Raw genomic sequence first — 26,510 nt, forward strand, 5'->3', positions numbered from 1 at the left:
ATAAAATAAACTTCTGTCAATGATACTGCTTATTTATCAGTAATAAAATCTCCTGCAACCAAGATCTCAGAATTTAACAAACAGCATTTTCAGGACAAGAAACATACCAAAACACAAAGTAACTATGGATAATCTCAAAAATACTTTTCCCACTAAGAATACCTAATACTAAAAATTACAGAAAAAAAAAAATCATAGACAACTCACATGAAACATAACAAAAAGCTACTTGTGTGCAGTATGAATTAGGCAATCAAGTCACTTTAATAAAGTAATATTACTGAAAACTGTTTAGAAACTCAAACTTACATCCTAAAACATTCTATGCACATGTGCAGAAGGCAAATAAATATAGGAAATTTTTGTTCTTTACAAATAAAAGCTCAGAGAATTGTCCACACTGCATAGTTTGGATAAGAGTTTCTGCTGATGCAAACTCATGCTTCACCCATTACAAACTAAGTTAACTCAGTTCACATCAGCTGAGAATCTGGAATACCTTTTTCTCCAATTCAACCTCAGTTTTAATGTATTTGTATTGATACATCTTGTTTCTTCAACCCAACAACTGTTCAGTGAGATGCTGTGAGCTAAAGCATGAAGCAACCTCTCGCTGTTTAAAGTCACAGGCAGCTTTGTTTACAAACATCTGGGTTTAGCTGTTGTGCAGCGTTTGAAAAGTTACCTTTCGGACTGAAGCCAAACGATTCATCATTAGAGACTCTTCTCTATCATCATCGTCATCCAAGTCCAACATGGGCATACTAAAGCTATCCATAATACTGCAGCACCTGGAGTTCTCATCCCTGGGATCAAAGGGATCCACAATGATTGGTTCTGTTCCTTTGATTTCACAGCGGCAGAAAGGGCAGCCTTGGCCATCTGATTCCTACAGCAAGACAAAAAAAGCAGGTAATTTTTTTAAAAAAGAAACAAAACCAGTAATAATTTTAAAAGTAGGAGTTATACCTTTTACACAGAAATATCCTCAATCAGTCTCTAAAAGCCTGTAAAGAAGAACTGGAGTAAACAGGAAATAGTTTAACAGAGATTTAACTATATTAAATCTTAAAATGACTGCACATTTAAAGCTGTCTCTATTTAATAGATTAAGCTTCACTTAAAAATCACTAATCAAAATGTAACTATTATCTTCACAAAGCACTGAAACAGTCTTAATATTACAGGTCAGAAAGGAATAAGTTTCCTTTCAGGCTTACAATTTTGCTATTTCTTCAGGGGAAAGAAGGTGAGGTGTGTACATGGAGATAATGCATTTTATTATATACCTTTTATATTAACCATAAAGTATTTCTTTTTCATTTGACATTAGGAAATGCAGGCAAGCTTTATGGCATGCAGCTCTTTTTTGGAAAAACATTCAGTCCATCACAGCTGCAGCACTGCCAGCATTCACAACACCTAAAGCTACAAACAGCTTTCTTCACATTTACATAAAAAATCAGGACTTAACCACATTTTCAAAAGATTATATAAGACAAGGAATTATTTTCACATCTCATCAGAAACAAGAATGTTTTGAATTTAAATTTTTAAGTCATTACTTGTTCAATGGTTTTCATCAGCCATATTCAATTCCTTTTATTTATTTCAGAAATGTGTTTTTTCTTATCAGAAATAAACAAAAAGCCTTTAGATTCAGACTACTAATGAACAAAAATCAGAGAAGTCTTTCATGCACTTACAGAAATATTTCCATCAAGAAGCACAATATAGATTTGAATTATAAAATATAAAAAAAAGCCAAAAATTCATCACCAAACAAATAAAACCACAAACAAACCCACACCCAGAAGAACCACGAAGCCTTGAGAATTCAAAATAATTCAAAGTGAACTCAGAAATCACATTGTGTTCTATTTGCAGTCAGGTAGACAGAGAGCTAAAGAGATATGAACACCAAAATTAATTCTAAACAGTCCACTTATACTGAAATACAACCAAGCAAGCACAGGTTTTTGATTACTCAGATGAAAAAACAACTTCAACTTTTTTCTAGCATTATTTTTATCTGATACTTCCTAAACTGGCAGGTGATTTTACAGCTTTTGGATGAGCTGTATCACAAGGCCAGGTAAGCAAAAATGGTGTCTTCTGACATCATTTGCAGGATTAGTACTGGATTTTCATTTTATATGGAAAGACACATCTACTCTACTTTCAGCACCCTAAGTACATCTAGCTAGTCAACTTTACTGCCTCAAAAAACATCTTCAAATTATATGGTCCTACTGAAGTAGCCATGGTTAAGTGAACAGAAGTCCTCCCTCACTCTATACAGCTCCTTACAGCTTCATTTTCTAAAAAAAAAAAAACCCACCTTATCAATGAGGCACAGAGCTTTTAATTTTCAAGGCTTTCTTGTACTGTGTTCTGCACTGGCAGTTTCCATCCTTTCTTTTAAAAAGCCTTAGTAACCAAACACGTCAGCAACTCATATTCAATAGTATGAATACATATCCAAGATGTCTATATTAATACACACACTTGTCCATGCCCTCAGACAGGTTATTGAGAACATTATCAACCTCACAATACAGCCTATATGCTCATATGCCTTTAGAAAACATATACTTTTCAGACAATAGATTTCTGTGGTATAAAATGACATTTTACTCCTGTAGCCTAATACAAAAAGGAAACAAGTAAACCAAGTCCTGTTTGAAAGACTGAGCACCACAAAAGTGAACAGCTCAATCATCCTTAGTATTCTATGCAGACCTGATGCTGCTTACTCAATTTTTTTCTGCTTAGTGAAAACATCTGTATTGGATCTCTTGAGGCATGCCTAACGAGCCATTATGCTGCCAATTAAACAACCCACCAGAAGCTCACAACAGCTGATGCTGTTGCAGTGTAATATTTCTTCATTGCCTCACTAATTATACAAAAGTTAAATTTGTAATGAAGTCTGAAATGTACCTGACCAATTACAGCTGGTAGCTATTGTCCTGATGAAGCCTGGTGCATTCAATATGTCAGTTTGCTGAGCCTAAAATGCTTTGTCATTGTCTTCCTTCAAGAATCCCTATCCCATAGCCAAGTACTGGAGACCTCAGCTTCTCAAGTCTCCAAAATCAGAGCATATCACTGGCCCAAGACTGCAACATGCAGACACGCAACAATCAGAAGTACAAAGATTTCAGTCCTTCTACTTAGCCTTGTAAGCTGAGCCAAAAAACAAATGAATAAGCAAACAGAACCAACAAAACTACAGACCTCTCAGAATTTTTTCAAAGTTTTTTAAGTCGATGATTTATGTGATCAGACCTCTATGTCTGTCATTCAGAATGAAACTTGAATGAATAGAGAAAGGGTACTCCTGAAATGAGAAACATTGTTCCAGCTCAGCAGCTGCTTAGTAGTGAAATCAATATCCTTTTGTGGGTATGCCTCAAATGGAATTTCCTCAGAATTTCTCATCTATGGCCAATTAGAAAGATTTCTGTAAGGAACATCACACTCAAATTTCACAAAGAACACAAAATTGGAAACAGAGAGTACTTCTTTTTCAAGAAACCTTTATTGCTAATGGAAGAAAAACTCAAATTATACTACTGATATTTCGTGTTAATTTGCCACTGAGGCTTTCTTAATTAGGTAGAAAATGTCCTAATTAGAAAAGGAAAATTATAGTACTGGAAGACATGCCACAAATGTAAGAGTGAAGACACATTGATGGTGGTGAATTCATTTAAAAACAGGTCCAAAATGGATTCCTTTTACTCTTCTCACTACATTTGTAAGCAAAGATTGATTATTAAATGTGGAACAAAGCCCTCTCTGAGAACTGGATGAGCCTTACTTCTCCCCTTAAAATCTAGATACAAAAGAAGGGGCAGGGATGACGCACAATTGCAAAGAGGAATCACCTCAGCTTTAGCTGCTACTTTTTAGGTCAACTGCCCTGAATTAAAGGTACCCATTCTCCCTTTTCCCACAGACTGGTGCACCCATGAACAAGGTGGACAAAACACATCAAGCTGTGCCACCAGGAAGTCTCTGGGTTTTTTTGGATGTTCCATAAATGACTTGGAGAGAAGGGAGTTTCCCCTCCATTCATATCTCATAGTTCAACAACCATCTAAAGCCATCTAGGTGTTTCAGTGCTTTGCATGTTACTAATGTGAAACACAGGCATCCTAAAAGCTTAATTTTCCACAGGTCAATTCATGACCTCTTCTACTGAGTGAATCCTTCTCTCACCAAAGACATCCCTTCTCCTTTTAAAATGCTGTCTTGTCAGGTATCCATTCCCAGCAGCTACGTGTCCTCTTGGTGTCTTTTAAATACATTATGAAGTGACCTAAGTGACTGAATTGGCACCAAATGCCCAGCTTGTACTGTCTGAGTAGGTACTGCACTCAGGAAATAGTTTCCACTCAGCAGCAGTCAGCAAATGGCCTTGGCAAGACTACAAGTCCAGACTGCAAAGACTCCTAGAGCTTTATTTTTCACTGATTTCTGGTTTGAAAAATGAGAAGGTCTATCATTTTAAATATATACATCCTTGTACCTGGAAAAGTAAACACACACCCACATTGCAAACAGGAATGTAACAGAAACCCATCCTCTCCCCCACCAACTAAACTATGACAGTACCTGCCACGCTGTAAGACAAGAAGTGCACATAAGGTGTCCACAAGGCTCTATCTTCACGTCCTTGTCATTCTCTGCACAGATTTTACACAGCTGAAAAGTGGAACCCATTTCACAGTACAATTCATACTGCTCCTGTAACAAAAGAAAGTCAAGTGATTATTTCTTCCCAAGGAATTGTTCACAAAGAATACAGTTCTCCAGACGCCCTGTTTTCCAATCTGCTTTACTTATTAATCAAGGAAACTCTTGCTACTGATCTGTCTAAAAACCACACTAAGGTTATTGAAACAGCTTACATTTTTGCTTCCTCAAACCTGTGATATACTACAATTCATGCCAAAAACTGTCAAAAATATCAGTGCCTATTAGATTTTTGTACAGACTTGTCATACGTAACTGCTATGCAAGGCACACATCCTGCTTTGCTTTGGCTGCAGCCAGAAGGAAGAAAATGAACATATGGTTCTAACTGAAAAATCAAGTGATGAATAAGAACAAAAACGGGATTTTCATTTCTAGGTATGAGTTTAGAACTAAGAGGATTATTGGATTGAAAATTGACAAGCAAGAGGGCTACAGCAAGGATGATGTATAGCAGTATGTTAAAGTACACAATCCTTGTAAAAAAAGTATGGCAAGAACACCCTGCAGGATAACTTGGCAACAGTCATGCACAGATTGTTCAGTACTTTACATCCTTACAAGACTGATAGGAAGGTAGAACACCACTACTAGAAAGAAATAAATAACAGACAAAACTCAAGTCTAGAACGGTTTTCTAGAATTAGTGATTGTTGGGGAACTGACAGTTACATGCATTTGCATTGAAATAAGCTTTTTTTGCCTTGAAAAACCAAATTTTGAAAGCGTAAAGTACAATCCAGATCACGGGAAAATAAGCAGCTACTGCCAAGTAAACTAAGGTGACATGAGGCTAAGAAAACAAAAGAGAAAGCTCATATCTGCAGCTGTAGTCAGTGTACTAAAGATGCATATGGTTGAGCTCTAGCAAAGAATCCATCTGCAGGGCTAATCAATCTAGTCCTGCAGCCACTTCCATACCATCTTTTCATAATTTAAGCAGGTATAGTGACAATTTTAAACCTCTTTAGATACATATTATTTAAGGCAGACTCACAAAATTCAGACTCTGTGGAATTACCATCAGAATTAGCTAATAATGTCCTCACAACTACATGTGTAGAAGAAATAACTTGATTCACTCAAAGAATGTAAAATAAAATACGATGGGCTTGTGAAGAACAAGGTAGTCATTGACCATGTGCTGCTTCTTTCTTTGAGAAAAAGCAAAGATATGGGCTGGAGCATTTCTCTGTACAACACAAATACCTGATGAACCTCCATTACTCTTTCATTATTATCTTAAGACTGGAGGGAAAAGATGGAAGTCAGAGATGTGGAAGTATTCAGGTTTTCTTCAAGCAACTGGTTTTAGGAATTCTCTTCCTTACAAAACAGATATACTGTAATGGTATTTCTGATAATACCATAGATAGTAAAGAATATTTATTTTCTAAAATACATCTGGAGGTGGAATGCACACAAAGCACCCAGAAGTACAGAAGATTCAGCAGGTCACTCAGTCTGATTTGAAGAAACAGAAAACCACCTGGAACAGCATGGCTTGTATCTAGTCTTCGCACATATCCTCAAGTGTTCCAGATGTTTTCATCAGGAAAAATCTTCAACACAGTATTCCTTAACCTTCTAGTGTTAATTTCAGCACAATTTTTAATCAAGCATTTCTCTTGGGGTGGCTACTTCCTAGTAATTGACTATCAAACATCTGCACAAATAATCACACCATCACTTAACAACACTATAAACACAACTACATATTCTAATTTTCTCTGCAATTCTCTGCAAAGTGACTCTGTTTAGGCATTTAATTACTTCTGCTGTTTTCAGTGATCTCTCTTTCAATTTGCACCATAGACAAAGAAGAAAACAGAGAACTGGATACCCTGGAACTGGTATTCTTGCAATGTATGAACTTTTCCTCCTGAATTTGCCAACAAACTGTACCATTCCCATTCAGGCTTCCAAAATATTATTTAGTCCTCATTTTCTTTCTGTATTCCTCTTTGTTATTAGCAAGAAAAAACAAGCTACATAAATCTATTACATAAATATCAGAAAAACCTTTAATAGCTGTTTGAAACACTTCTCACTTGGAATAGGCTCATAATAAACAAAACATTCCAAGACACGCCGTGTGCATGACCATCCGCTCTACACTTTAAAGGATTATTATCATGTTCTTTACCTAAGCCCTTCTATCAACAACATATTTTCACCCTTATGAAACTATTACCCACATGTAATAAAAGCTTATTATTACTGCTAGGTGAGATACTAAGGGAAGTGAAGACTACAAAGTAACTCAGACCTCTGCCAACATACCTGCGTAACTTTTATGTGATCATGTGGTGTGGGCTCACATAATCCTGTCAAATCAGGATTATAACTTCGTCCATCTGGGAACAGATAACTGCATGACAAGAAGACTGTTATAAATATGCACACTGCTTTAGCTTTATCAGCTAAATCATACTTATAAAATTTCAAGGCGGCAGAATAAGTTACAGTAGACATTAACTAAACTAAATCATCTTTCCTCAGCCATCTATTTTATCTTTTGAGTGCAACTGAAATGCGACATACTCATTTTGACACATGCTCAAGTGTATTTATAAAAGCAGAAGAATGATTTTGACATCACTTTCATAGCTACCACCAGAATGCATCTGAGTTTTGATTAGCAGATAACCTTCTAGGGGTAGCTCAAAAGATTATTATTTCAGATCTTTGTTTCACAGTGAGCTCATACTTCCTAGTGATCTCCCCACTGAGAAATCATGCTCAGGACTCTTTAGACTATTTCAAGTAAAGCTGCAGAAAAGAAGGTAACACATTTGTGTATATCTGCATTATGAGATATATAATATTATATATGTTACTATTATATATGTGCATATCTGTGTATGTTATGACAAGAATACACACTGAGAACTTCTGATGCAAACTGGACATTAGGCAAGAACCAATGGGAGCATTTCAATCATGTGGGAAATCAATAATAGGTTAAATGATATTACAGCAACCCTAAGTTGTTCTATATTCAGGTTTATGTTACCTGTAACTTGGAAGCAGTTTCTTAAAAGTCATATATTTTTAGTCACATAATGAAAAAGTTATAAGGTACAAAAACATCACTCTGCATAAAATATTCTCAGCTCCAGTTTGTTTGCTCAGTTTTTGTCAGAGAGAAAGACTACCAATATAAGTGTGTCTTTATTAAGGTATGAAATCATCATACCTGAAAAAAATATACTAGGCTGTGTAGTACTGAGAAAAATTACAAGACTGCAAAAGATTTATCTTTTTTCTTTTTTTTTTTTTCTTTTTTTGCGTATTGATCAATTGCCTTTCCTTTTTCTTTTATATTATATATATTTATATTGGGTATACCAAAACATGTATCCCAGGGAAAAGATTCTGACACAAAATATTTTTCTCTTACTTCAGCCAACCTAGCAAAAACGTACTACTTCTCCCTATAAACTCACATTCTCTAATAATTATAAATCTTTTCAGTAAACTATTAGAATGTGGAAAATGTTCTGGCTGCACAATATATAAAAAAGCAATTACATAGCTTTCAAATCATTGTCCACAGTTAGACACATGAGTAACTGGAAGTAGTAACTGTTCAATAAGTCTAAGTGCATTTGGGACTCTTGGGGGGCTGTGGGGGGAAGGAGGGATCAATGCAACAGCTGTCTCATTTTATTTTCTCAAGGAATTTATTTGCTGTGAGATATGACTTTGGTTAACTTTCAGTAACTCTGGTTAATGGAATTAACTAGAAACAAGTGGTTTTTAAATGAATTAAATGCATGCTTCTTAAACTCTAAAAGAATGCTAACCACGATATGCAGATTCTCTGTTTTAAACATCTTTAACTACCCATATAAGCATTAAGGGAATGAGAAAATCAGGATTTCATAGCCATAGTGGCTGTAAGAATTTGTACTTACAATCCTTCTCGGCTGCCATCGATCAAAGCCTGAAACAGAGGCTTATTGTGAGGTATGGTCTGCAGTATGTTCCCATCACCAGTCACATACCCAATGGCCCACTGGCCCAGGCGAGTGCAACTCAGTCTGAAAATGTAGCTTGATAAAAACAGAATGAATGAAAAGTCAGTGTAATCCAGAGTTCAGCAAAAGAAGTGAAGAGAGCAATTACGGCCTCTGGTTCAGACACTGAATTAGGTCCCTGAACATTTGGGTCAGATTCCCAGTTGTCATGCTCTTTGTGTAACCTTAAATAAACCTGCCTCTTCTACACTGTCAGTTTCTCACGGGCAGAAATAAAGTAAGAGTATCTGCCTACCCCCTGCTTTTCACCTGCTTGTGTTTTAGCTCTCCGAGTGCAAGCTGCACATTCACCGTGAGCAATCTCACTCAGACACGCCCACAAAGCTCTTCAAAAAGAGTGTATGATATTATCCAGTCTCCATAGCTGCAACAGACACCTTTTGTGCATGTGCAGGCCAATAACCTGAACAAGTGGAAGGAAAAATATAAAGATGCAACAGAAACAGGAAAGATGAATGATAAAACCTGCTCTACTAGAAAATGGTAGTTTTGTGTGAGCCTGTGGAGGTGAACAAAAGAAGTATCGGTTCTATTTCAGAAAAATCAAATATAAACTACACAATTGGACTTAGATTTAAATACTTCTCTGTGTTACAGGAGATAGCTGGGAGTACACATTATGTAGACAGAGAGCACAATCAGAAGAAAACGAAGATTACAAGCAACAGGACTGGGCATGTATAGAGCTTCTTACTAAAAACTCTACTCCCTTTCACGTTAGACACCATTTCACATGCAAAAACGTCACTGAGAAAAGCATCTCACAGTGAAAGACCACAAACTCAATTCTGCATTATAGAGCACTTTTCTTAATTACCTATCAATATTTTATTTTGTTCCAAACTACTATGAGTAATCTAAGCCTCTGAAGTTTGACAGAGCTCTTACAACCTTCAGCAGGGTCCACATTACACTCAAGTACTAACTATTCATCTGAACAGAATCTTGTAATTTGCAGGATGTTTTAGTCGGATTAAAGAAGAAATTTTACCTCATATCTCATCTTTTACACTCCAGCATTTCACCTAAGCAACTTAGGAAGTAGTTTTCTGATATGCAATAGAAAGCTATTTTAAAACTTTCTATTTACAAGGAACATAAAAGCTATCTGGGGTAATTTCCCTAACACACCATCAGGATCAATAATAGAGAAAATACTAAATACATCAAATGCTGTCAAAATCAGCCTAGTTATTTGACTTAGATAGCAGTGTCCATGAGTACCAAGCTAAAAATCAGCAGTTTTCTGTTGGAACCATAAGATTTTTGTCTATTTCCACTTGAGTACTAGCGTAACTAAAGTATAGTATACTACTTGCTAAAAATCAAAATAAACCAGGTACAGAATATGGTTATAACTGTTGGTAGACTTCCCTAATGAGTTTCAAAACAATGCACTTTTAACTATGTGTACAAGTGCTCCTGCAGAAGTTTCAACAAGGAGACCTTATTGAAAAAGCTTCATAACTGTAAGATAAAACTAGCAAAATAAATGGTAAGCAATAAAGGATTAAACCCATTCTTGATTTCTTTTTCTCCTGAGTGAAGAAAAAAACCTAGGAAGACAGTGACGTACTAGTAAAAGCTCAGTTTAAATGATTTATTATGCACAGCACCACATAAAAAGTATTTAAAAACTCTACACGTCATGATCTTTAATTTGATTGATTGCTTTTCTAGGTGAAGAGTTTATGATATAGAATGATGCAGGCAAAGAGAAAAGATAGATATGAAACATAAAAGGAACACAAAATCACAAATTAAATTTATAGCTTGAATGCTTTACTATTAAGAAAAAATTCAATGTAAATTTTGAAAATCAAATTATATTTTAAAATATGCTTTTCAAGAATGCATTGCTTGTTTTACCGGATTCATAAGAAGAAAGAAAAAGTAATTTAGTTTCAATTTATTTCTGTTTATTTTTACATATTTAGACTTCAGTGTGCTAATATGGGGGTTTTTTGCTTCACTTCTTCAGCGAGTTTTAAACAAAATGCAAAAATATGCAAACTAGAAGTATGAACCGAGCAGAACGATGTAGGTTCTGAGACAGCAAGTTTATTTGGAAAGCAATACACAGTGAAACCTCTCACCTCCCAGGTTTAGTGCTGTATTTTTGCAGCCTTGCTTTCACTTCATCATACGTCAGGAATGCCATATATCCAGGATGTGTCACAGCTAAGAAGTTCCAATTCCTTAAGATTGAGCCCCAAGGCTACAAAAAGAAGACAAACAAGTAAAGAGATGAAGCCAGGTAGTTCTGTATTTCTGATAAAACTCAAGTCTGAAACACCTGAAGTGTTTTGGCTTTAGCTGAAAAATACACACTTTTGCTTTAGGTCTGAATGGTACAAAGGACTGCCCTATATACTCAACTTTGCTACAAGTGTTCCTTCAAAAGAATTATTCCAAGAACATCAAGTATAACCTTCTGGATAAAGATTTTGAAGACTCAGAATTTAAGAGACCTTCTACTCACAGCTACGTAAAATATTAAACATCATATTTAGTTAGAACTTGGAAAGTACAACTCCATGATGGTTTAATAAAAACACGATTAAATCTGAGAGGTCCTGAAGCATTTTATTAGTTAATAATAAGTAACGCTCACAAAAGAATCATAATAAAGCTGCTAATTTGAGCTGTCATTCCCTTTTTTTAAATTCTCTAGTTTTGACTTCTTCAGTCACCCATAATGGTATTAAACCCAGAAAACAAAACAAATATTGACAGCACTTCACCTGAATATTTTCTAACCTGAATAGCAAATGCTTCAGAAAACTCAGTGAAACATGCCTGATATGCTATCACTTCAAAGAACACAGAACTGTCCATTACTGTAAATGAAGGATGATTTTTTAAAGTAGTGGATTAATACAGATATATATAAATGTCCATTGCCAACATTTGGGAAGTCAAGAAACTGCCTCTGAATGGTTTGCAGATTTTTAATCTGTTTCTCAGAAGATCAAGGCAGGTGAAGTTAAGCAATGTTCTTATGTGCACTGCAAATTCCCTTTAGAAGAACTTCTAAGGGCTAATCAGGCAGAGATGAAATGCCTGTGTGACATGCTTGAGCAGATTATCCTAACACTGAGATTCTAGATATCCTGACTAGACTGAGAGTACCACATTTCCCAGGGAAACCCCAGCCACTAACTAAACACAGATGAATACCTTTTCAAAATTAATACCTCATCAAGTTGGACACATGGAATAGAAGATAAGTTCCAGCAAAGAGGCCATAAGAAACCCGAAGTGTTTAAATTTGTCCAAAAGCATGGAGGAGAAAATAAACCAACCCCAGTCCTAGATTTAACACTGCATCCTGCCAGCTACTTCAACAAGTTCAACAAGGCCAAGTGCAAGCTCCTGCATGGAGTTGGGGCAATCCCAAGCACAAGTACAGTCTGAGTGGAGAATGGATTGAGAGCAGCCCTGATGAGCAGGAATTGGGTGTGCTGCAGGAGGAGAGCTTGGACGCAACCCAGCAAGGTGCACTGACTGCCCAGAAAGCCAAATATGTCCTGGGCTGCACCCAAAGCAGCATGGCCAGCAGGGCACAGGAGGGGATTCTCACTCTTCTCAGCTCTTGTGAGACCCCACCTGGAAAACTGCACCTAGCTTTTGGGCCTCCAGCACAGGAGGGATGTGGACAGGCTGGAGCAAGTCCAGAGGAGGAATGCTGAGAGAGTTGGGACTATTCAAGTCTGGAGAAGAGAAGGCTTTAAGGAAGCCTGGAGCAGCATCCCAGTACCTAAAGGGGTCTACAAGAGAACTGGAGAGAGACTTTACAAGGGCTTGGAGCGATAGGACAAGGGAGAATGGTTTCAAGCTGAAAACTATAGATTTAGACCTTTAGAATTTAGAAGAAATTCTTCAGTCTAAGTGTAATGAAGGCACTGGAACAGAGTGCCCAGGGAAGTTGATCCACAACATTTCAGCTGATGCCCCATCCCTGAAAGTCCCTGAAAGTCTGCTCTGAGCAGCCTGGTCTAGTAGAAATGTGTCCCTACCCATGGCAGGGGGATTGGAACAAGATGATCTTTAGGGCCTCTTCTAACCCAAATCATTCAAAGGAAAGAACCCATAGATTGCCTTGTGTACACAGAGTCTTACCAGAGCAGAAGTGCTAAATGGGACAAGATTTGTTCCCTTTCTCTTCAATGGAAGTATTTTCACACCAAACAGTAACAGACTGAAGTTCCTGCAGAGCATCCATATATTCTGCTTGCTAAGCTTCTCTCTGGTCAGGGAACACAGCACTTAAAGCTGTGCATACATACAGTGGGGAGGCAGGGGGAGCAACTTCACTTTCACAGGATCTCCACAAACCCTAGTCTTGCTTTCTTCTGTGAATAAACACCATTACAAATGCAGCTTTTCTGTAACATAACCCACAGTTGGCAAAACAGTATTTTGATTACTTAATTGGGATTTGCTCTCTGTGGGTGTATGCACACACAGCTACAGAAGCTGTTTAAAAACTAGAGAAGTAAAATGTAACCTCCTGGGAGAAGTTCTCAGACCAGGTTCAGTGCAAGTTCAGTTCAACAGTTACGCACTTTTTGCACCTAATCTGTTTGGCAAAACATATCTCTCTGCTTCTCTGCTGAATTAAAAGTTAACCCTTACCAGTCATCTCTCTTTATGTGTACCAATACTGCTGATCCCTTCTTCCAGCACAAGGCACAGTAATGAATCAAACCAGCAATGGCCTCACAAAGAAAATAAGTGACCAATATTTGTGCTTGTATTAAAAAGAGATTACTGACACCATTAACATTTACAATTGTGACACTGTTTTGACTCAGAATGGAGTCCTGATAATCAAAATCAAAATTCTGTATTACTAAAATCATTAATTCCCTCCTGCCAGATTTTACTATCAACTTCATGATGGCACCTTTTCCCACAAGAGGAAAACTAGGACATCTAAGCAACAACTGGCACAGGACAATGTGGAAAACAGACCAAACATCAGCCTGGGGTTTGATGTAAAACTGGTATTTTGAAGGTATCTCCATCAGGCTAAAGAATAATGATATACCCATATAGGTTGGAAAAAGACCTCCAAGATCCTTGAGTCCAACTTTTAACCCAGCACTGACAAGTTTCCCACTATATCATGTCCCTCAGCGCTTGACGGTTTTCAGTGAAGACACTTTTCCTAATATCCAGTCTAAACCTTCCTAGAGCAACTTTTGGCTCTGTACTAGTTAACTACTGTACATGGGTCAGAACATAAATTATCAAATAAATTATTAGATATCTCAATGGTTTCTATATCCAAAAAAAAAAAAAATCCCAAGTGATAAATTCAGAAACAGTACATCTAATATGAATGCAAATCAGTAGTCTTCTATATTGACTAAAATACCTTAAGTATGTTCTGTAGAAGAGACTCGAGGTTAAATTAGTCACATGACATACATGACAAGCTTATTTCAGATAAATATTAACAGTAATACAATTAATGCTATTCCCAAATATAGTTCCTTACTGTTAATAAGCAACAAAGCATTAATGGCAAAAATACATTCATAAAGAAAAAAATTAGGCCCATATTTAACCTAAAAGAAAGTTACATGCAACTGTCTTTATGTGTTTGTAGAAACACTTCAAGTATGTAGATACAAATTCACAACAAAAAATACAACTAAAACTCTGATTATTGGGAGGTCTACACCTCTAGCAACGTATTTAAAAATAGAGAAAAATACGTAAGCAGCAAACACAAAGCTATTGTACTAACACTAGATGAGTGCAGAAATGAAGCAGGTGTTGCTGGATGCTTTCAGTTTTTCAGATGTGCGTGTAGCTGCCTCAAACACCTCTGAAGGACAAAAAGAAATGCACAACTTATTTCTAAATCATAATGATTTAGTTCTTTCGGTTTTTAAAAAAACCTGCTTCCTTGCCTCAGGGCACTAAGCTTCTCAAATCCACACAAGTATCTAAAATTTTCAAATCTTACCTGAAATAATCTAGTGAAGATATCAAATTCAAAAATTGAAATGTAGTCATTGCAGGTCAAGTCAATAGTAGATTTAAGAGCCATTGCTTCCAAACCAGAGCTAATCTGATGAACTTCATGAAGGCACTGCCTGAACACTTTCCATGGCACTATAGTTCTGTTAAACAGGTAGAAAGAACAGATTGAATGAAATAACATATTTTAGATTTGATACCTCGTTTAGACATCAAAACTGAACTTTTAAAGGAATGAAGTGTAGCATTAATTTTGTTTCTCTACAGAGAGAAAAAAAACCCAGACATATTAAGTTTCCTGAAAGCAGCCTAAGCAAATACAAAAGTGGCTTACCTTCCTTTAAACACAGCTGAAGTGTCATTCATTTCACAATGATAAATAATCAAGTCTCCTTAGGAGTACAACAAAAAGAACTCTGCAGAAACCAAAATACCCTACACCAAGCAGGTGTTGCAAACAATCTCACATCCTTTCAGAGATAATGTAAAGGAGCAGCTCTATGCTTGTTAAAGCACTCCTTTCTTCACAGCCTCCCTTCCCAGATTGATAAGCATCAATTTAATATCTACACTTATGATTTTTGCTATAGCTGAAGTTCATAACAGTGGTCAAGTAACATGTCAGCAATCAACCAGATACCACCAAGAGTGGCCCAAGCCCCGTCATAAAGCCAAATTAAATGCTAAATTAACTTTCATAGCCAGGGAATTAGAACTATCCTTTCTAATACACAAAGCCATGTTCTGTCAGACTCGGTTTTTATTTGCATAGCTGAAGACAATGCAGGTTAGTTATTTTCCCAACCAAGTACCTCTATTTGGAAACTGGGATGAGGTTGATCACACCAATGTGCTCCATCTTATCACTCTCAACAACAGCAACTCTTCTTGTGCCATTAGGGTCAAATACAAATTTTGCCAAGCTATAACACCTCTTAAAAATGTTCAGCTGCGCATTGAGATCAGATTATATGGTATTTTAAAAACATTTTAATTAACCAAAGCATAATTATTCAGGACAAGATCTCACACATTCATAGTGATATTTTGTTAATAACTGCTAAATCAACAGACACAGGCCTCACAAATTCAGTAATATTTCCTGTAAATTTTATTAGTTCAAACTGCCTTAGTTTTCCTAACTATTTTCTCATGCACAAATGTTAATTATTTAGTACTGGGAGGGAGGGGTGGAGAACCAAGGGTATTAAGTTGGTTCTATGTAACAAATACTATGCACTTATTCTAAATAAAAACAAGCAATAATTTGAAGTACAACACTAAAGATACACTCCTGTATTTCTGTTGCATAAGATATTCACTACATTTCTAAGTGCAAAGAAATCCACTTGTTACATGCAGGCTTGACAAAATGGGAAGTTTAATAGATCTCAGCAGATACTTTCATCTGTATATGAAAAACAGGAAACCACAAAGAGCTCAAGAGAGATACCACATCAGATGCCATTTATGAAAGAATGCACATCAAATTTTCATTAGGGTAAAGAGAGAATAAAACATTGCATTAAATTCAGAAAAAAAAAAACCCAGAAAACTCGATGCTTTTGTGGTGTTCAAGTTGTCTTAGTTCAAGTGCCTACTGCTTATTTAGTTCCTGTAACCATGGCTTCAAAACGTTTTCTGATTTTCTTTATAAACCACCCTAAATAGTTAGAGCACTGTGCCCATGCTGAAATAGGGTTAGAAAAGTTTCAGGGTTGACTGTGGGTTTTGTGAGCTTTTTATTTGGTTGTTATTTGTTGGGTTTTTGGCGTTGTTTTTTTTTCTTTTTTTGAGGGGGGGATGGTGGCATTAATTTTATTGCTTTGAGTTTTTAAAAGGTCAAGACAATAACCCTAAAACAAAAAAAACCACAAAACTATAGAGCATTTATCAGATATGATCACAGCCATACTACACCTTAACAACTGGTTTTTCATGCCTTGCACAAGACAGTTTCTTAGATGGAATTAATTAGATGCAATTAATAAATAGGATCTTTGGCTATCTATTCACTAACACCTTGCACCCCCAAAACTCCACCAGCAACACAGAAAACAAAAGTCTTCAGGAAAGTATGTCTTTAGAGCTCTGTTGGCTAGCACTTTGGCTAAGACAGAAACCAGATGCTGGAAATTGAGTGATTAGCTAATGAAATAATATCTGAAGTTATTTTTTGGGATTTCTCCAAGAACAAGTGTTTGGAATAGTGGTGACCCAAATTTAAAATACACTAAATTCAGTAGGCTTTTTTTTTTTCTTGCAGCTTCGAGGAATAGGTCCTTTATCTTCTGCTTTCTTTAAATAAAGGTGTGAATTGGTTGTTGAAACCTATTAACTCCTATTTCTCAGCAGCTACTTTATAGTCATCATTCCTAAATAATTTGAAATAGAAACGGCCAAGGACATTTGTCCACCAGTACCTCTCTCTAATTCATCCACACATACGCTGAGCTCTTTTGCGACCTTGCAGACAGCACACACCCACTAAATGCAGGTGTTCCTGAGTCTCCACAAGGTAAAGATTTCTGCCTTGTCCTCACCTCCTGCTCCTCCACCACTGAAACCCCGGTGACCTTTGAGGCACCCTGAGAAACACATCCTCTGGCAGAGATCGGGGAGGGCTCACACAGCATTGAAAGAAGCTTTCAGAGATGGCTGGCAAGCTGAGTTTCTGTTTGAATTAACATTTCACTGTCTTGCTTTCATGTGTTTTAGGGGATACACGGCCTTAGAAGGCACCAATTCATGACTCAAGTCTAAAGAGTTATTTTAATTTGGACTTTGGTGGCAGAGGTGGTGGAAGGGAAAAGAGAACAGGACCAAGGTTGAGATTGGGACTGTCCTAGTTAATGGCATGTTTAGACTGTTCCTTAAATATATACATATGTTTACATATATAAAACACCAGTCCTTATAGAAAGAAAAAAATAAAATCCTGTTTGCAATTAAATCACTGCCTACCACATTCAGCTCCTGAACCATAGAAGGCACCTCCTGTAAATATTTTCAGGGATCTTTGTCTTTGTAATATTTGTTACACCATGTCCTAATGATACCTTGCACTACAGGCTGGCAGATATTCTGCACATGCCTCATGCTATTAGACTGAACCTGTGGGCACTTGTCTAAGAGATGAGTCAGTCAGCTCTGCCTCAGCTCATCAGAAAGATGTGATTTGATGCCTTGGGAACATTAGTTGTCTACAGACTCAGGCTGAGGAAGAGCAGGTCTCAGTATTTCAGGTATTTGATTGTAGTTACACAAGCTAACCCTTGTAGAAGAAGTGCCCATGACTGACTCCAGCTGAGACAATGTTCTGGGGAGTCTCTCACATGAGAGGATGGTATTAAACAGTCACTGTACTTCCCTCAAAGGTTTGATGCCTAAAGGTTACAGCACTACTGCCTATGGACACGTTACAAACAGGAGCTTGGTAACTATTTTTCTAATACATGGAGGGGGGAATTGACTAAATTACAGGTACACACTGTTACTGTGCTACATGTTAATTTATTGCAACTCTCTATCAGTTCAAAAATCTTCAGAGAGATAATATTAGAAGGAAACAAAAATATTTCAAAAATATGAAAGCCACAGTGTGCATGATGAACAGCAGTAAAAGAATAGAAGGACCTTTTACAGGGAAATTCTAATCTCTACCTGCCAATCTCTTAGGAAATTATTTATACATAACATGTCTTTGTACTGCCTTTCCTCATCATTAGAGTAGAAGCAAGCGCATGCCAGCTCAAGGAAAGAAAACAAAATAAAACAAATGATCCTTAAAAATATTTCCTTAAGAGGAAATTTTCTGTGCATCTCCCAAATCAACAAAACTATCTGGATCTTGGTATTTACCCTGGGACTGTTTTCCTAAAGAGTCCTGTCAAAAACCCTGAAATAAGCCATTTCTCCACAGGCCTCTCTAAATGACACTACTTCTCTCTCCCTTTCTCCTGCAATAATAAATCTAGTAAGTGTATTTGAAAAATAATGAATTCAAAAGTGTTCTAACTGAATCATAAGGTTTTAAAAGCACTGTTATATAGGATGGTATCTATTTACTATTGTTGGCACACATCAAAGAAAAGTATGACTCTATAAATCTCAAGTACAGTGTTTTAAACACCACCCACACAACTTCCATATGCTTAAAGGAAAGGATTAGTGTCTAGCATGTGATTTTCAAGCAATTTAGCAGAGGAATTTAGGTCCTCTCTTCCTTCCTGCCCTGCTCATGTGTACATGGTATTTTCTAAACTCTCCAAATGTTGCTACATTATTAAAAAAAAAAAAAGGCAAAAGACATCAAAATAAACCTAGAGATGAAGCATATATTTCCTGAGCACGTAGAGTACAACACTCGTGCACAACTGCAGAGATGCAGCTATCCTGGAATGTCAAGTGACTGCTTCCCTTTGAATCAGGGCAGACCACAAGAATGTCTAGGGAGGTAAACATGTACCTGGATAACTTACACTTACAGGGAATATTTTTGTCTGCAAGAAACTCTCTCAAACGTTGCCAAAAAACACACCATGAAAAGGCCATTACTGTTTTCAGAGCAATCTCAAAAATATTCAAGCAAATACTGACCCAGATAGAAACAACATTCTTTGTAAATCTGCAGTGAGCAATGTGGATTTTGACTTATCACCACTGAAAAGAACATTTTCTTAAGACTGCTGCTTCAGTTTTAAGTGAGAGGCCACATGTTTCCATTGCTTCTGAACTGCAAAGCAAATAATTGACACACAGAAGGCTTGAGAAAATCAATCCTAAGGGACAAAAGGAATTCTGCGATATCATGCCAGTACAATTGCTAAATAGTGACATTATTCCGAACAAATACAGATGAATCTAATGAGAACAGAGAAGGTAAAAGAGGGAAAATCAGCCTTATGAAATGGAGAAAATATACCACCAAAAAAAGCCACTTCCAAAGCTGTGTAACTGGACATTGCTAAAGAGACAGCAAATTCCTTAAGAGATACAGGAACTCTGTATTTCCCCAAGTGTCCCTGAAGGGATACACTTCTCTATACTTTCAACTCTGATCTCTAACCACAAACTTAAAGCATATTCGTGCTTTTGCATATCCTTTTATACTTAAAACTTGCCTCTCCTTCCTGTCCACGGAGAATGTGTTCCTGTCTCACAGTCTCATGTGCCAAGCATCAGAACTTTCTTCTATCTTTTGTATATGAAATTTTACCTTATTCTTAGTTACCCAGAACAGCTGTGAAGGCTCTCCTTCCCCATTTTCTAATCCTGTCTTGCAACTTTCTACTGACTTGCTCTTCTCTATAACATTACCTGTTGTCTTACTCAAATGTTTTCATCTTGCATTTGTAGGAAAGAGGTCTAGAGATTCCCCTCTCACTAGGGCCCAGAGAACAGTACCCGCTTCTCTAGCTCCAGCTTAAACAAGTTTATCAATAAGCCTGTGCTACTGATCAGCTGAGGAAGGAATCACACTCCAAAAGCCCCGTTCCTGTTCATCTCCTCCTCTTTAAAAGTTCCTGCTGTTAAAACAGTTGTCTGTCTTGACATTGATGAAGGCAATGGCATTTGGATCACTGCCTCTTCCACTTTCATCTGTCTTTGGCTTCCCTTTACACTTCAGTTCATACTTAGATTTGAAGCTCTTTGGGCCAGGACCAACTCTTCAGTTTGTATTTTTACACTGTTCAGGCAGTAATGGGGCTCTTGGGCACTATCAGCAGCAAGAACAGAAAATCAAGTAATAAATTAAGGGGATTAACAAGGTGTTAAAACTTAACTTATCTGAGGTCTCTTGAACTTGGAAACATTTAACTGTCAGATAAGTTGTTCATTGTGGTCTGCCTGTTTTACTGCTTCTTCTGTGAACCCAAACCACTGAGGCTGAGTCTGTTCTATCCTGAGCCAAAAAGCACTGACCACAGCAGAACCACAGCTACTCAAAGTTTAGAATATCAATTTGAAATGCACTCTTTAACTGCTACAGAGAAATCAATAGCCACATTTTTTTCATAAATTCCAATAAAAAATAAATACATTTCAGGCTTCATCTAGAAAAAAAGTACAGGAGCATTAAAATAGTTATGTCTTTGATCTGAACAGTAAAAGAATTTCTATTTCCTCAGCAAGTAAAAGGTGGAGGGAATTCAATCTACCTGAAAACAATAACAGAAACGCTTTAAAATTTTTAATGTTCCACAATAAAGAATAAAAAGCTTAAAAGTTAAATAAATGGCAGAAGTATGGAAAAAATGAAAATCTAAGAATATTGACATTTTGCTGCTGGCCCATTCTCCAACATGAAGACAGCCACAAATCAAAATTTGTGTAGCAAATTTCAATAGTTCCCAGGCCCTGCATGACTTCTGTCATTTTCAAATTCAGAAGCTGAAAAATCTGTTAGCTTATCTTGCCTACTCTCCCTTCTCAGTTCAGGATTGCTCCCTCTGGCATTTTGCACCTTTCTACTCAAAAAAAAAACCAAAACAACAAAAAAACAAACAAACAAACAAAAAAACCAACAACAAACACAAAACCAGTAAAATATGTAAGGTGCTATGAAAATGAGCGAGAAATCAAGGGAAATTCTCATCAAGCACTATACAGTAATAAAATGTTGGTAATGAAGATGCCATCAGATTGTGTTTCGTTTGCATATTTACAACCCACTGGGGGGGTTACTAAGGTACCTGTAAACAAATGTAGCTGCTGTTTACATGCCTGACAATTTCACAGTTCCACTGAACATTATTCTTTAGCTGTACATGTAACTAGCACTTGCTTCAGCACAACTATAATGGTGAACCAGGGGTAAAGACTCACTCCACTAAAACCATTTGCTCCAATCATTGTACTCAAGCAATCACTACAAATTCAGAAAAAACTCAACTTCACCACTTTCCTGCTTTTGACACAATCAAGTTTTCTTGGTATAGGTAAAGCTTGTATCAATTTATTTCTTAGTTCTTTTTCAGTCAGCTCTTTTATATTCTTCAAGAGGCTTTCTTTTTCCACATAGTCTGTGAAAATACCAGAGACAACCTACTCTGGGCATTCAGCCTTTGGAATGTTCTCACTCATTCCCGATTTTTGTTTCCAGAAAGCAAATCCAAACAGTCTATTCCCCATCTCCCTGATACCTTTGTTCTGTCAGCTTCCTTGACAAAATCCATATACCAAAATAATCCTGAGCTTTCTATTGAACGCTGCTGACCCCCTCACCTACCCCCTAATTTGGATACAAGTTTTACTTCATCCTTGCAGAGAAATCAATACCTCCACTTCTTCTTCATAAAGCTATTGGCACCCTTCTCCTTCCACCCAGACAATCACAATCTACTTCTCTCCCACCCTGATTTATCAATCCTCTCTATACACTCTTAAAGCCCACATAAGTGTCTCCAGATCCCTTGCAAACATCCTGTAACATCCAAAGTTTCCCATTCTCCTCTGAAACATGCAATACTGGAAAAACCTGACAATTGTAATGGCTCTGACTGTGTGCTCCTTTTACACTTTCTGCCTGTGTGAGGGTTGATGATTTCCATCATTGATCTATCTGCTGCTCTCATGTAACCTTCTCTCCCAGATAAGCTTCTCCAACCACTGGGTTTTTTAGGGGTTGTACCAAAAATGTGAAAGCTGAGAAGGTATTCGAAGGCCAAGAATATGTTGTTAAATCAGCACTTTGCTCTGAGGAAGTCGTTCAAACTGCTTGCTGAGTTCTACACAGTGTTTTCAAAAGACATCCAAAGCTAGAAAGAGCTTAGCCATTTATTTTGCTCTTAAGTTTGAAGCCACATGAATTTTCACCTGACTAGCTCTAAACACAGAAAGAAAGATTGCAGACTATGACAATTATTAGTAACAAGATAAATAAACTTATTTGCAGCTGCACAATTTTGCAGCAAGTGTTCAGACAGACACAAATGAAACCAATAAAATTAAAAGTTCCCAATTCACTGCAAAAGAGCAGTGGGAAAAAAATCATTCCTATTTTTTTTTTTTTTAAGTACAAACTGGACTCATGAAAACTATATGTTTTGGATTTCAGCCCTCAGCAAACCGTAACTTGTTGCTTTCTGTAAACGGAAGTGTAGGTCACATTTTCAAAAACTGAAAGCCAAACAGTCAACTAAAAATATAAATTACCATTGGTGACCTTCTTGCTACTTAAAATATTTCAAATTAAAAAATAAAAAACTGAGTATTTCAGAAAGTAATGAGTGCAAAGAGTTGATGATATAAAAAAGCAACCGATTCATTATGTTTAGAAACAGGAAGGTTTTCATGATAATACTACATTGAAAATATCACCAGTTAATCTAAATCTTCAAATTTCTGCCTTCCAATCAGATCAAACTGCAATAGAAACATTTTTTTGTACTACAGTTTACCATCAGAAGCCAAGATCCAGCACAACTTACTTTTTATTTATGCTGTAATCTTGAGCAGTGTTAGTCAGTGACCCAAAGTAAGGGCTGCTGTTCAGAAACAAATGAGGGGTCCAGGCTTGCCCTGTAAAACAGAGATGCAGCCAGGGAACACAGAATCAAGTTCCACCCTGTACTCCTTCACTGTACTGCCCAAGGAGAGTTGGGGGTTTTAGAAAGTCCTAGGGCCTGCCTTCAGGCAGCCAGGTTAGAGGAACATATTATGAGTTGTTTGCAAAAGCTTTATGCAGGCTTTGTTTTTAGGGAAGCGATACCAGCATATTTGCAAACTAATTTGTCACAACAGGCCCATTGTAAAGGATGTGGCTTACAGGCATATCTGCCATATATTTCTAAAAGGATTAGAAAATAATTAATGTTTAAGAAGCTTCAGGCATTTTGTTTAACAAAGAGATTAAACATAATGCCAAGAAACTTTTTTCTCATCTGTTTGTTTGCCATATATGCTGTTACATGTTTTATAGTTACTTAAGCACAATTAATTAAACCTGAGATAATGGCAAGGCTGCCAAGCACAGATCTACTGCTCCTTGCTTGGAAGACAGGCAATGAAACCAGCTTCACTTTATTGGAGAAGAGTTGGGAACAGCAGTAACAGTGCTTATTTACTTGGTCTGAAAGTAAAGCACCTGACCAGAAATAACTCAAAAAAATTTTTCAGGCTATACTACAAAACCAAAGATACATATGTTTAACTGGATGTCACCAAACTGCCTTGATTCCTACACTTTTTTGATACATTGATGTTTTAGGCAAAAAGCCAACAAAACCTAAACATCCAGTCATCCTCCCTAAAAAAAAACAACCAAACAAAAAAATCCAAACACAAAATAACCCTATCAAAGTACACAAGGGAGAGCAGAGGTCAGAGGGTTTGTATGGAAAGTTCATATATGAAGTTGCATTATATGCAGAAATTTGCATAAGCAGGAAAAAACAGCCTAGAAAAGTCATGGCAAGAGCTCTGGGGCCATGAAAGGTTTTAGAAACAGGAGCTGCAGGAGATGAGTCAGAAGAGATAAGAGTTAAGTGTGCACAAGTAAAGGACAAGGGTAGAGCTGAGTTGTTCAGATGAAGCGATGCAGTTGAAATATTCTCCTTATCAACCTTGTTCTGATAAAAACTTACTAATATGTTACCTCAAATACCTATGGATTGTGTCGATTCCCAATGGAAATTGGCAGGACCAGACCATTGGAAGGAAACTTGAAGGAAATCTCTTGACTCTCACACAGACAGTAGAAGTCAGCCAAGAGCCCCAAAGAGGAATAGCACAGCGAACAGGGGAGCTGAGGAAACTGGTTCAGATGAAATGACAGAAAGAAACAGCAGCTTGCAGAGGAGATCTGTGAATCCCAATGACAGAAACACAATTCCTGATCAAGACATCTGCTAAAGGTCATTCAAGGACAGAGCCCAACAGGAAAAGAGAAGTACCACAAGGAAATTTAAATTCTGAGAGTTCCTAAGCAAAGGGGAAAAAGAGAGGAAGAAAAAATAGCAACACTGAACAAACATGATCATTAGTCATTTCATCAAAGATCCTGTTTTTCTTTTCTTGACTGACATGTTTTTTAAAAGCCTTGTCTGATAGAGAACCCTACATGTCACTTAAGTTAATCCTTCAGAAAACTTTAGCTGAACTTTTGAAGTTATTTTGAAAATTATATTCACATTAAAATGGGTAACACGGAACACGGTTAAATTACTTTTCTCTAACAAAACAGAGGACTGATATAGCAACTTCATCACACTCTAACATTACTTACATGAGAAAGAAATTACCAGAAAACACTACCATGAACCCAGAAAGAGGAAAGCTGACAGTGAGTGTGTTTAGACTAACAAAAAAGAACATGGAAGTGAAACTTGTAAATTCACACTGAACAGAACTGATTTGCAAAAGTGCCAACCTACTACACTGGTATTCTAAATTAAAAAAATTACTTATTTTAAAGAGCTGTTTATGCTCACAAGATGCAACAGATTGTTGCAGAAATTGTTCTGCCTACATTATGCAAGATACCAGAGCTGATGACCATAATCACTGCTCTGTTATAAAGAAAAATACACCAACCTATTGCCTCTGGCATTCCTCTTATGTCACTGTTACACTTACAAACATTCCACATGAGAAAGCAAACTAGCTGCACATCTTCTATTAGCTTATATGTGTATTCAAAATGGACTTTTTCCCCAGAAACAAACCAAATATCCCACATATGCCTATTTTTACATTTTCACTATTGCATTTCCTATATGGATTAAATCACATGTCTACACTTTGCACACTTCATTCCACCAAATACTGTAGTAGGTAGTTAAAGATGAGATAAGGAAACATACTGTCCATGAAACTTATATCAAGTTCCTAATTCAGACTTTGGAGCTTTTATTAAAATATATATATATATATTTAATATTGAAAGGACATGATTTGCCATATACTTTGTGAAAACAATGTACTATCTTCACCCTATAATGGAAGAAATAAACTTCTTGCAGCAAGGCTGAACTTAAGTACCCTTGACAGAACTACCTTTGAGCACTGGAAAATTACAGCATAGGAAAAAAAACCCTGCTAACAATGAACTCAGCAATTTCAGCTAATTTAAAGACTTAGATGAGAAATTATCTTCAAAACACCCACCAACCCTTATTTGGATTTGTGCAAAGTTCATTTTTATGCTTATAATTAGAAAGAATTGAAGATTTTACAAAAGTTACTTACTTATCTCCAAAGAATTTTCTCCAGAAATCTGCAGCATCGGCTTTGGTGATGCGAAAGTTATCACCCTGGAATTGTCCATTTGGAAAAATAGCCTTGATTTCTGCTAACATGTGGCTGAAGATGAGAGACAGCTTTGTAAGGTTTCTCCTGCAAATGTAATAGGGAAAAAAAAATCACATCAAATCCTTTGAATTTAATAAATTTAATCAATCTTTCAGTATTTCACATAGCCTGTGTATTTCTGTGATCATCACTGTGTGACACAAGAAAAACACAGAGCTTTCAACTGAAATACAAATGAGTGGTTTGTGTTTCTATGGACTTCTGAGGACATATTTATTGTAAATCTCCATGAATACAAAACCACTTCTTGGCAACAGAACAAATGTGAATTCTCAACTGCATATTCAGATACACTTCTTGTGCATTACTTGTGTGTTTCTATTTCCTTTACTCATTGCAGAAGCAAGAATTTATACTAATTAGACAGCTTATATATTTTAAAAAACACCCCAACCA

The 26,510-nt window shown here is 36.7% G+C and overlaps 1 protein-coding gene across 2 annotated transcripts in view; it reads right to left on the reverse strand.

Annotated features, from left to right (window-relative positions):
* CBLB (Cbl proto-oncogene B) overlaps nt 1-26,510 on the reverse strand; it is a 128,211-nt gene that overhangs the window by 34,390 nt on the left and 67,311 nt on the right. For both annotated transcript variants that reach the window (XM_083854364.1, XM_083854365.1), the window contains exons 4-10: nt 25,992-26,138; nt 14,788-14,944; nt 10,904-11,025; nt 8,685-8,822; nt 7,048-7,135; nt 4,624-4,755; nt 686-889 (exon numbers count right to left, since the gene is read on the reverse strand). In XM_083854364.1, the coding sequence (XP_083710490.1) occupies nt 686-889; nt 4,624-4,755; nt 7,048-7,135; nt 8,685-8,822; nt 10,904-11,025; nt 14,788-14,944; nt 25,992-26,138 (988 nt within the window). The remainder of the gene's footprint in view (nt 1-685; nt 890-4,623; nt 4,756-7,047; nt 7,136-8,684; nt 8,823-10,903; nt 11,026-14,787; nt 14,945-25,991; nt 26,139-26,510) is intronic.

Source organism: Zosterops lateralis (assembly GCF_965231275.1).
Source record: "Zosterops lateralis genome assembly, chromosome: 2".
NCBI lineage: Eukaryota > Metazoa > Chordata > Aves > Passeriformes > Zosteropidae > Zosterops > Zosterops lateralis.